The sequence below is a fragment of the Phyllobates terribilis genome, unplaced genomic scaffold (assembly GCF_046119375.1).
Source record: "Phyllobates terribilis strain yellow unplaced genomic scaffold, ASM4611937v1 Scaffold_2__4_contigs__length_985480577, whole genome shotgun sequence".
NCBI classification, from domain to species: Eukaryota; Metazoa; Chordata; class Amphibia; order Anura; family Dendrobatidae; genus Phyllobates; species Phyllobates terribilis.
This window is the reverse complement of record NW_027362762.1, coordinates 195263346-195275779: the sequence shown is the minus strand read 5'-3', so window position 1 is coordinate 195275779 and position 12434 is coordinate 195263346. Positions and strand designations below refer to the sequence as shown.

The 12434-nt window shown below is 44.2% G+C and overlaps 1 protein-coding gene across 5 annotated transcripts in view; it reads right to left on the bottom strand.

The window, feature by feature from the left end:
* The window catches only part of ITGA7 (integrin subunit alpha 7), a 218412-nt gene that overhangs the window by 47862 nt on the left and 158116 nt on the right, over nt 1–12434 (bottom strand). For all 5 annotated transcript variants that reach the window (XM_073663764.1, XM_073663763.1, XM_073663762.1 and 2 more), the window contains 2 exons: nt 11524–11612; nt 8167–8294 (listed from right to left, as the gene is read on the bottom strand). In XM_073663764.1, coding sequence (XP_073519865.1) covers nt 8167–8294; nt 11524–11612 — 217 coding nt within the window. The remainder of the gene's footprint in view (nt 1–8166; nt 8295–11523; nt 11613–12434) is intronic.

The following is a 12434-nucleotide window of genomic DNA, read 5'->3' as shown; positions in this document are numbered from 1 at the left end:
AGACAGGTGTTACAGATCTTGCGGGATAATAAACTGTATGCCAAGTGGGAAAAGTGTGTGTTCGCCGTACAGGAACTCCAGTTTTTAGGCTTCCTGGTTTCAGCGTCCGGTTTTCGTATGGACCCTGGGAAAGTGCGGGCAGTTCTTGAGTGGGATCGGCCGGAGAATCTTAAGGCACTACAACGTTTCCTGGGGTTTGCTAACTATTACCGGAAGTTCATTCGTAATTTCTCGTCCATGGTTAAGCCTCTCACAGACATGACTAAAAAGGGGACGGATTTTTCTAGGTGGTCTGACAAGGCTTGTCAAGCATTCTCCTCCTTGAAAAAATGTTTTGCCTCGGCACCTATACTCATTCAACCTGATGCGTCTCAGCCATTCTTTGTAGAGGTAGACGCTTCCGAGGTAGGGGTGGGAGCAGTATTGTCACAGGGTTCGTCCCCTGGTAAGTGGCATCCGTGCGCCTTTTTCTCTAAAAAATTGTCGTCCGCTGAGAGGAATTACGATGTCGGCAATAGGGAACTCTTGGCCATTAAGTTAGCTTTTGAGGAGTGGCGCCATTTTTTGGAGGGGGCAGTTCATCCGGTCACCGTCATCACCGATCACAAGAACCTGCTATATCTGGAGTCCGCTAAACGTCTGAATCCCAGACAAGCTAGGTGGTCATTGTTTTTTACCAGGTTTAATTTCGTCGTTACATATCGTCCTGGGTCTAAAAATGTAAAGGCGGATGCCTTATCTCGTAGTTTCCCTGGGGCCGGGAATACGGACGACCCGATTCCTATTCTTCAGGAGGGGGTGGTGGTTTCGGCAGTATGCTCTGAGCTGGAGGAGGAGATATTGGAGGCTCAGGGGGACGCCCCTGTTGGACCTCCGGGGAGACTGTTCGTTCCAGATCAGTTGCGACAAAAGGTGATCGAGGCACACCATAACTCAGTTTTTGCAGGACACCCGGGGAGTAAAGCAACTGTGGATCTCCTCTCGCGTCGGTTTTGGTGGCCTAACTTACATAAAGAGGTGGTAACTTTTGTCGCGTCCTGTGGGGTTTGTGCGCGCTCTAAGACCTCACATACCCGTCCGTCTGGGGCCCTTTTACCTTTGAAGATCCCGGAGCGTCCTTGGACTCATCTGTCTATGGACTTTATTACGGACCTCCCTCCGTCTTCGGGTAAAACGGTCATACTCGTTGTAGTGGACAGGTTCAGCAAGATGGCACATTTCATCGCTCTTCCGGCTCTCCCTAATGCTAAAACTCTTGCGCAGGTGTTCATTGGGGAGATTGTGAGGCTTCACGGGGTACCCTCCGAGGTGGTGTCTGATCGGGGGTCTCAGTTTGTGTCCAAGTTCTGGAGGGCGTTTTGTGCACGGCGGGGGATGCATTTGTCATTCTCGTCGGCTTTTCATCCTCAGACCAATGGTCAGACGGAACGTATGAACCAGAGCTTGGAGACATATCTTCGGTGTTTTGTGTCAGAGAATCAGGAGGACTGGGCTTCTTTCCTACCTCTGGCAGAGTTTGCTCTCAATAATAGGCGGAGCGAGTCCACTGGTAAGTCCCCGTTTTTTGGGGCATATGGTTTTCATCCCCAGTTTTGTACTTTCACTAGGGGGGGCTCTTCGGGGGTTCCGGAGGAGGAACGATTTTCCTCATCTCTCGCTTCAGTATGGAGAGGGGTGCTGAAGAATCTGAATACTATGGGGAACCGATACAAACGTATGGCTGATAGGAGGAGAGTGTCTGGTCCGGACCTAAGTGTGAACGATCAGGTATGGTTGTCTACCAGGAATATTAAACTTAAGGTTCCCTCCTGGAAACTGGGTCCCAGGTTCATCGGGCCGTACAGAATCAGTTCTGTTATTAATCCGGTGGCATTCCGTCTTGACCTCCCCCCTACGTTTAAAATTCACAACGTGTTTCACAGATCATTGCTTAAGAGGTATGTGGCGCCGGTGGTACCGTCACCTTTACCTCCCCCTCCTGTGGTTGTCAATGGTAACTTGGAGTTCCAGGTATCGAGGGTCATTGATTCACGCTTTAATCGCCGGTCCCTTCAGTACTTGGTTCATTGGAAGGGGTATGGTCCTGAGGAGAGGATGTGGGTTCCTGCGTCGGATATTAACGCAGACCGATTAGTTCGGGCCTTCCACACGACTCACCCGGATAAACCTGGCCCTGAGGGTCCGGAGGCCCCTCGTAGAAGGGGGGGTACTGTCACGGGTGTGTTGCCACGAAGATCGTCACGAGTACACAGCCTGACTTCTCGCAGCTGACTTGTTGGTGCTTTGTGTTTTCTCGGCAGTGTAGGAGTTAATTCTCTCTCTCTCTGGGCTAGCTGAGGTCCAGCCTCGCCCAGCTGCAATCAATGCTTCTTTAGTGAGACTCCTTTATATTCCTGCAGGTCTGTTTGGGAGGTGTCGGTGAAAGCTTTTCATTCAGACTTACAGAGCGGATCGTGGTGTTTGGAGTTGCTGAGATAAGTGTATTTGGAAGTGTTTTTTCCCTTTCCTCGCTTTATCATTTATCTCCTTTCCCGTTGGTGTTCCCTCTGTTGTAGTTGTGTAGAAGTTGTATGCAAGGTGGTTTTGGTTTTTCCCTTGTACTGTCTCGTTCGTCTAAATACTGTGTGTGGGCATATTATTTCTGGTTCCCAATTGTTGTGATCGGGGTCCTTCTCAGGACTAGATTACTTAGGTGCAGGGATCCTCAGGAGGTAGGGGTTACGCTGGCGGCCTGGACCTCTGTACCTTTAACAGTACCTCCAGGGTGAGGGATTAGTCAGGGCCCCAGCTTAGGGTCAGCTTAGGCCCCCTACCTCCAGTATTCTGTGACAGTGTGACACCAAATTCAAATCAGTGCGGATAGAGCCAAGGTTATGGTCTGATCATGCACCTGTCTTATCTGAAATAATTATTAGCCCAGTTTTAGTAGAGGATAGGCTGTGGCGAAACAACAGTTACTTATTTACCCATCCTAAATACAGATGTGCAATAGAACAATCAATTAAGAATTACTTTAGAGAGAATGATTCTGACAATACTCCAATTTATTTACTTTGGACGGCTTTTAAGGCGGTACTAAGGGGTCATCTTATCCAACTAAATTCCCAATTAAAGAAAAACAATAGAGACAAAACAGTTGAAATCACTAAAGAAATTATAGCTTTAGAAGAAAAATTATTTAATAACCGTTTCCCCACATTTGAAATCTCAAATATTGACATTGAGGCAGAAACTCAAAACCCTTTTATCTGAAGAATTTGACAAAGGTACTCAAAGAATTAGAGCAAACCATTACTCATCAACCGATAAACCATCTAAAGCCTTTGCGACAAGACTTAAACATTTTAGACAAAAGACAAAGATTAGTAAAATTATAGATAAAAATGCCCATTTAGTTACACATCCTAAGAAAATCACAGACATCTTTGCTGATTTTTATAAAAATGTATAGAATCTTAAGGATAATCCCAACTTTTCTAACCCCTCATGTGAAGTGATAGACTCTTTTTTAAATTCCATAAACCTCCCTTCCCTTTCTAAGTCTGAGCAGGAAGAATTGAATTCCCCATATACTAAATTAGAAATTTCTTCTCTAATTAAAAACCTTAAAAATGGGAAATTACCTGACCCAGATGGGGTTCAAAATGAGTTTTATAAGTGCTTTGAAAACTTGTTGGAAGATCCTCTAGTTAGATTAGCAAATACATCCGCGATTTGAGGGCCACTTGCCTGCTGAGATGCTGGAGGCTTTGGTGATCATCATCCCCAAACCCAAAGGTGATCCGAACAACACAAAAAATTACAGGCCTATTTCTCTTTTGAACAGTGACACCAAATTATTGGCTAAATTAGCGGCTCAAAGACTTCAAAATTTTGTTCACAAACTAATTAACCCAGACCAGTTGGGTTTTATTCAGGGAAGATCGACATCAGATGCCACAAGACGAGCCCTTAATATTATCTCGATTATAAGCAAAAAGAAATCTCCAGCAGTATTGTTGGCCCTAGATGCAGAGAAAGCTTTTGATCGGGTGAACTGGTCTTATATGTTTAAAACTCTTGAAAAATTTGGATTTCAAGGCAGGATATTCAACAGCATTAAGGCTATGTATTCGAATCCATCGGCCCGGGTGTACACAAATAATTTTCTTTCAGTTAAGTTTCCTTTATCTAACAGCACCAGACAGGGATGTCCCCTCTCGCCTATACTTTTTGCCCTATTTATTGAACCCCTAGCTGCAAAAATTAGGTCTGACCCATTTATAGAAGGTATAAACTTTAAACAAACATGCTCGAAAGTCACACTTTTTGTAGACTATATACTGCTTACTATCTCAAACCCCCTTTTGTCACTTTAGCGTTTAAATTCCCTGATAAAAATTTTTGCTAATGTTTCGTTTTATAAAATTAACTTTTTGTAACATACCTGGCGGCATCCTTGCATAGTGGTCCATCTCCCACTGTGCAAGAGCGCGCACTTGATCTCCAGTCCAGAATGTCTCTCTGGCTTCCCTCCATGCTGTCTGTTTGTGTCTGTTTCTGCTGCTTAAGGGCGGCGCCCGATCACTTCCTGCTTTTTGTACCTGCTGTGGGTCACACCCCTTGTGCGTCCTCAGCCTATTGCTGTCTGTCACCTGGTATATAGCTCAGCTGCTTCCATCTATCCCTGCCTGAGCATAGTGTTTCATTCAGTGTGTGCTTGCACTCTGAAGGTGCCAGGTCCCGTTCTGTGTTCTCTTGTCTGCCTATCCTGGAGGCTGTATTTCCAGGCCTGTCTGAACACGCTCCTTGCCTGTTCCTCCTGCCTTCTAGGGGCCGATTGCCTAGACCCGCTCTTGTATCTTGTCTGTCCTGTCTGAACACGCTCCTTGCCTGTTCGTCCTGCCTCTCTGGGGGCCGTATTCCCAGACCCGCTCCTGTATTCCGCTGCAGTGTCGGTCTCCTCCGTACACTCAGTTCCAGTCTGAACTCTCTCCTATCCTTTACCTGTTTTGCCTCTATGTCCATTCCCTTCCTTTTTCTGCAGAGTCTGAACTCGTACCTAACTCCTGCTTGTTGTCTCTGTACTCCCGTTTGTGAGTTTGTGGTCCACTCGCTACTTCGCTGCAAGCACCCTGTGGGTATCTGGCTCTGCCTTTCCCTTCCTGTCTGTTCTGTGTGAACAGAGCCCTGTCCCCCCTGCTCAGCCTTGCCTGCTCTGACTCCTTTGCTCACCGCTCCGGCGGTTCTAGCCTGCTCTGACTCCTTTGCTCACCGCTCCGGTGGTTCTAGCCTGCTCTGACTCCTTTGCTTACCGCTCCGGCGGTTCTAGCCTGCTCTGACTCCTTTGCTTACTGCTCCGGCAGTTCTAGCCTGCTCTGACTCCTTTGCTTGCTGCTCCGGCAGCCTTGCTCCGCTCTGACCCTTTTGCCCACTGCTCCGGCAGTCTCGCTCCGCTCTTATCCTTTTGCTCACTGCTCCGGCAGTCTTGCTCCACTCTTGCTCACCGCTCCAGGCGGTCTCGTCCTGCTTTACTCTTGCTCACTGCTCCGGCAGTCTCGCTCAGCTCTGACCCTTTCCTGAGTCCCAGTGTGTACTGGGTCCTATCCCGCCAGTGTCCCTACCTGCTAGTGCCTCCCTGTCCGCACTCTAGCTGTGCTTGCCTGTACCCCTCTGACTGTATTGTTCCTGAGTCCCAGTGTTTACTGGGTCCCATCCAGCCAGTGTTTCTATATGCTAGTGCCTCCCTGGCTGCACTCTAGCCGTGCTTGCCTGTACCCGCCTGTCTGCATACCCGCCTGTCTGCATACCCGCCTGCCTGCATACCAGTCGTGTCTGCCTATCAGTCGTGCCTGCCTATACCCACCAGTCTGTGCGCCAGCCTAACCAGCCTGTTCCTGTATTCCCCTGTGTGGGTCAACAGCCGTGTCCGGGGTCTGTCCTGGAGTAGCACCTGGTCCCTCTGCTCGGTTCCTCCTTGGTGCACTGGCGTCGTATGCCGTCGTGCGACCCTGGTCGGATCGGGTGAATACCTAGTTACGCCCCTCCAGGCATTCACTCTCTGGCACGGTCCAGTGGAATCACACGCACACGCCGCTCAGCCCGGGCATGTGCATTACACTTTTCAAAAACTCAATGTATGACTTTCAACTTAGAAGACAACTTGGCCACTGCCTTGAAGGTACAATTCGACTTTAACTGGCAACCGCAGCAGATTTCGTACTTGGGTATAATTCTGACAAAATCTCCATCATCTGTGGTCAATGACAACCTGTCGGTACTTCATAAATCCCTCCAAACCGAATTATTCCGTCTGAGTAAAATAGACCTATCGTGGCTGGGGAGAATCATTACCTACAAGATAATGGCCCTTCCTAAATTTTTATATGTAATTAGATGTATCCCATTGCCTATACCTGGAAAATGGTTCAATAAATTTCAAGCACAACTCAGAATGTTTATTTGGAACAAAAACAAGCCACGAATATCAATCACTCTTTTAGAAAAACATAAGAGACGAGGTGGATTGGGTCTCCCAAATCGTTTTAGTTATTATCAAGCAACGATATTGAAACTCTCAAATGGTTGGTTATTAAAAGACAATCCTATTCCCTGGGTCTCCTTGGAAAAGGCTCAAATAAATTACAGTGACTTGAAGCTAGTTATCACAGCTTATCTTATAGACCCTAGTAAACCTCTACCAAATTTTCAGACACTCAAGGCAGTTATCACCGTCTGGAGAAATCTGCTCAAAAAAACAAAGTCAAAATTGAAAGATTTGCAGCTTAATTCTCTTCCAATCCAAATTTTAGAAATTTTAATCGCTAAGCTGAAATTGAGTATCTCAGTAATCCAAGATATAATTCTGGATAATAATCTTATTACTTTTCAATCCCTCCTGGATAAATATACTTTACCTAACAAAGAAATTAAGACATGGTGAAAATTACAATTATTCCTGACTTCAAAAAACATTCTCTTTTCTCTTCCCCAATTAATTTTTGACCTTTTATCTAAACCCTTCGATAGCCCCAAATGGATGACAAACCGTCTGTATAGGATTTACAATGATGACATTGAACTACTAAAGACTAAAAACATAATAACTTGGGAAAAAAACTCCAAGTTCAAATAGACATATTACAACTCTCTTCATCTCTAGACATCATTTACTCGAACACTCTGTGTGCTTCTCTACATGAGTCCCACTATAACATCTTGTCTAGATGGTACTGGACATCGGAGATAATTTATCAAATCTCACCATCGACATCATCCGACTGTTGGAGGAGTTGTGGGAAGATGGGGACCCTCTCACATATTTTCTGGGGTTGCCCTAAGCTCAATAATCTTTGGACAGAGGTTAGAAACCTTATTAAAAACCTCACTAGTTTACGAATTTCCCTTAATCCACAATTGGTTCTTCTGCTGCTAGGTATAGATACTTTCCCCAACAATCTAAGGCACATAATTTGTCACATTTTAATAACTATTAAATTGTTGATAGCTTCACGTTGGAAACAAGTTGAAGTTCCAACCATAGCAGATGTAATAGACAGCGTTTCTATCTACAATATCTATGAATACAATATAGCCCTTAGACAGAAGGACTTGAATAAATATAAATTTAAATGGGATATTTGGTCGCAAAACTTTATGCCAAACTTAATTTCTTGACGCACCATTAACATTGTGAAACTACGATTTTTGAATTCTGATTCAATAAAGGTGTATTTATATCATTTTGTTTAATTCACTAACTGAATGTAGTTCTGAAACCTAGGCTATGATACTCTGTCTGTTTTTTCCCTTTTCCCCAATTTTATGCTCTTTCCTTGTAAATCTGTGATTAAAACATATTGCATAGATATATCTCTATTATATGATAATAACTCACATATGTTATATCTACAATTACCACTCTGCATAATATAATACATAAAGTATTTACAGTTTTGTTAATTGAAAACTTAATAAAAATATTTTAAAACAAAAAAGCTAAATATCACTACATTCTGATCTGCATGCCCCCTTTGCTATTTTTTCATCATGACCCAAACGTCATGACCTAGAGTACCCCGGTGACTATCCTCATAAAATCTAAAAACAGACCAGAAACTGCCACAAAATCAATATAACTTTATTGTGTGTGACTAACATACAGAATAGATTCAATTTGTATCTCACCTGTAAAGGACCACAGTGTCCGCTAAAGATCCTATTACAAGGTCTGGATATGAGTTTCCATCAATGTCTAGACCTCCAGACAATGAGTAGCCAAATGTACTTACACCAACACTGACTCCATCAAGGACCTTTAAGGCAAAGAAAACATGTTAGGGTAGAACTAAAGATGCAACATCATCAGTACACCGATGTAATGGTAAAGTGGAGATAGTAATAAATAGCTGTGTACAAAGCATACCTCCGCCCGATGTCTCTGATATCAGAACATCGCATATCGCTACCTGCCACAACTATCCAGAGCCGTGATTTTTAAAAAAATGTTTAAAGGGAATCTGTCACCTCTTTTTTGCCACCTAATCTGAGAGCAGTATAATGAAGACTGAGACCCTGAATCCAGCAATGTGTCATTTACTGGGCCTCTTGCTGTAGTTTTGATAAAATCATAGTTTATTAGAAAGCAAGAGATTATCTCCAGAGTACTTGTAAACCTGCAGCCATGTAGTCCTCCATATTCATGAGCTCTGTACAACTCTGCCCCGACCACTGACAGCTTTCTGCCTATGCACAGTGTACAGTGTGGCATCCTGTACCCGTTCTACTGCTGCTAAATGAGACAGTTGTAGTGTGGTAGTAGATTTGTTCCATTGTAGGTACGGAGTTGGGGGATATAATACATTGCATTGTAAACTGTACTTTCCTGCCATCTGCTGGCCAATGTGTGTATATGAAAGTTAAGTGATTATTGTCCTCACAACAAGCTGCCAAAGAAACAGCTGGGAGAAGCCTCCCAGCTCAGGGCTCCCACATTTACTCAGCACTGTTACAAACCAGTTGTGGGTGGTTCAAGCTGCCTAAGGAAGATATAGGAGAGACACTATTCTCTCAGAGAAGAGTTTTCAATGCCAGTCTACGCTGGGGGACATTTTTCCTTACATAATCTCCTTCACAAAAAGAGTGAAGCTCTTTCCAGTCAGGAGACATAATGCTGTACATGGACTGGTTATCCTGTTTTGCTTCTAGCCAGGACCAGATCCAGGTGGCTGCCACGCCACTGACTTTGTTTAAACCTACCCCCTGCGAGAGGGAATGGTGGGCTAAGAACTGTGAGTACATCCACACTTTAGTGTGTTTTCCACAGAGAGCCAATCTGTGAAGGTCCCTGCATCAGTGTGATATTTCCTGGACTGCGCATAGCATTTCCGGCACTAGCAAGTGAAGAGAACTCTGCTCCAGCCGCCCTGCACAATAACAATGCTTGTCTTATGAGGAGAAAACCATAACTTTCATATGTACAATATACTGTGAACTTTGCCTGTAAGAGAGACTGTACCCTGTTACCTCCTTCAGTAAAATTGTTATGTTTACAAGTTCACCGGCGTGTCTGGCTCCTTGAGATTGCACAAACATCACGGGCGCTCCAAAACTTGTACCCAGACACCACCGCTACAGGAGTGCCCCCGGGGGATCCTATACCATCCACAAGTGCCACCTCCCACCTTTGAAATTGTTGTGGACACAAGGGAAGTGTTGAGGGGTCCAGCGAGCCACTTCTGCTACTGTGACATCATTATCTGCTGCCAGTGAGGCTACACACCCCAGCTGGCCCTTCTGCAACATCCGCCGCCTCCCCAGTGGCCCACCACATAGAAAGCTGTCAATCTGTGTTAGGGTGGGGTTAGAAAGAGCTCAGAATTCAGAAACTGCTAGATCTGCCGCAAATAAAATAGTGCTTTTATCAAAACTGCAGCAAGCAGCCCAGGAAGACATACATTGTTGGAATCAGAGTCTCTGTCTCTACATCATGCTCCTCTCACATGGGATAGCAAAAACATAGTGTCACATTCCCTTTAAGGCTGTGTGCCCACTATGCGTTTTTTAAGGCTATGTGTCCACGATGCAGAAATGCTGCATATTTTTTCCGCTTCTCCCTGGCAGGAAAAACTCATGCGGTTTTTACATGCGTTTTTCCCACCAGGTAGAAGCGTTTGTCAAGCGTTTTTGCATGCGGGTTATCAAGCGCTTTTCCAAGCCATTTTAGCATCACTTGGAAAAGTGCTTGACAACTTGTTCACACTATATAAATCCATGCAACCGGCATGGATTTGTAGTAGTGTGACCAAGTTAGTTAAAAAAAAAAAAGAATAAGAATGGTAAAAAATAAAAAAAAAAGATTATACTTACCTTCTGATGTCCTTCCGGAGTTTTCTCCACTGCGTCCGGTGTCTTGGGCGGCTCGCGGTGGTGTGAAGGACCTGCGGTGACGTCATTGAGTCATGTGACAGGTCGCATGACTCAATGATGTCATGGCAGGTCCTTCACAACACCGTGACCCATACAGCAGACCAGACAGAGGGGAGAAAACACCGGGAGGCCATCAGAAGGTAAGTATAATCTTTTTTTTTTTTTTAATTATTTTTTTAACAGGTTCTATGGTACCCAGGTCTGCTGTGCACATGCTGCGGAAATTTCCGCTGCGGATTATCCTTGCGGAAAAATACGAAGCACTACCAATTATTTTGCGGAAGCGCAGCATTTTCACCGCCATTGACTTGCATTGGACCGCATGGAATCCGCATCACTGGATCTGCACATGCGGATTCCATACGTTTCAATGTGCGGATGGTACTTGGATTTGGAGAAGAGGAGACTCTCCTCCGGACCCGGGTACCATAGTACCTGTAGTACCATAATACCGGGGGCCATCAGAAGGTAAGTATAATTTTTATTTTTTGCCATTCTTTTGGTCACACTATATAAATCCATGCCGTTCGCATGGATTTATATAGTGTGACCAAGTTGTCAAGCACTTTCCAAGTGATGCTAAAATCGCTTGGAAAGCGCTTGACAACCCGCATGCAGAAATGCATGTGAAGAACGCTTCACATCCGCATGTCCCTGGCAGGAAAACGCATGTACAATCCGCATACGTTTTTTCTGCCAGGGAGATGCAGAAACACTCAGGAAAAATCCTGAGCATTTCTGCATCGTGGGCACATAGCCTGACAGCTAAAGTACTTTGCATGTTGAAGAAATACAAAAGTTGTATATAAACATAGTATACATGAACAAACATATTTACATACGCATATAATAGATGTCACAAGTGCATCTGGAGAAGACTGATTGAAATATAGACCTCAGACTATTCTATATGCAATGGTAATATTATTTGGAAAATACAGTAAATTAATTGAAGCAAGCAATATTCTCTGCTTTGATGGAGAATATATCTTGGGTACTGAGGCTAAAGACACAATTCTTGTACAGATAGATAGATGGGATATATTAGAATACATTGTAATTTAGAGCCTCTTATGATAATAGACCTCCTAGTTATTGGTACTATTATTATGTTACCTGTGCTGGTTTGGTTACTAATCCGGATTTGCTGCCATGGTATATAAACACCTTCCCACTTCCATCAAATGGTGCTCCTACTGCAATATCTGTAAAAACATGACTTGTGTTAAAGGTTGGTCACCTTTAGTGACTTTTTTTTTTTACTTAAGTGCAAATATTTTGGGCTAAAAATTAAGTTTGCAATTGGGGTCCATTATGAATTTTGCACTGTTTTGATTTTACAGGCTCTTTGTTTTTCTGCACATTCAACTTTAATGTAGTCTGTGGTTAGAAATCATTTGAGAGAAGCTCAGGAGCTCTCTGCCGAATACTCAGCTGTAGACGTCGACCACTCTCCTCTGTTAGTGCAGTTTCCTCCCTGACTGACCAGTACTTGTGTCCATACAATGGCTGCTGGTGGAGGAGCGTGTGACCCGACCTGTCCATCAGCCTCATTCTCCACCAATAGTAAAACACCTCACATGGGAAAACTGCTTGCTATTGGGAAAAAAACATCCCCAAAGGTGACCCACCCTTCTAATATACACATAAAGCCTCATTCACACGTCCATGTTTAAAAAAACGTACAGAACGTGAAAAATTGGTACCGGTGTCATCAATGTGTCAATTTTTACCATCAGTGAGCCATCAGTGTTTTGCATCAGTGTATCATCAGTGTGTCATCAGTGTTTTCCATTAGTTTGTCATCAGTGTTTTACATCAGTGTGACATCAGTGTTTTGCATCAGTGAGCCATCAGTGTGTCCATTTTCACCATTAGTGTGTCAGTGTTTTCCATCACTGTGTCAGTGTTTTGCATCAGTGTGTCAGTGTCACCAGTGTTTTCCATCAGTACGTCATCCTTATGTCTGTTTTTACCATCAGTATTTTCCATCAGCGTGTCATCAGTGTTTTCCATCAGTGTGCCAT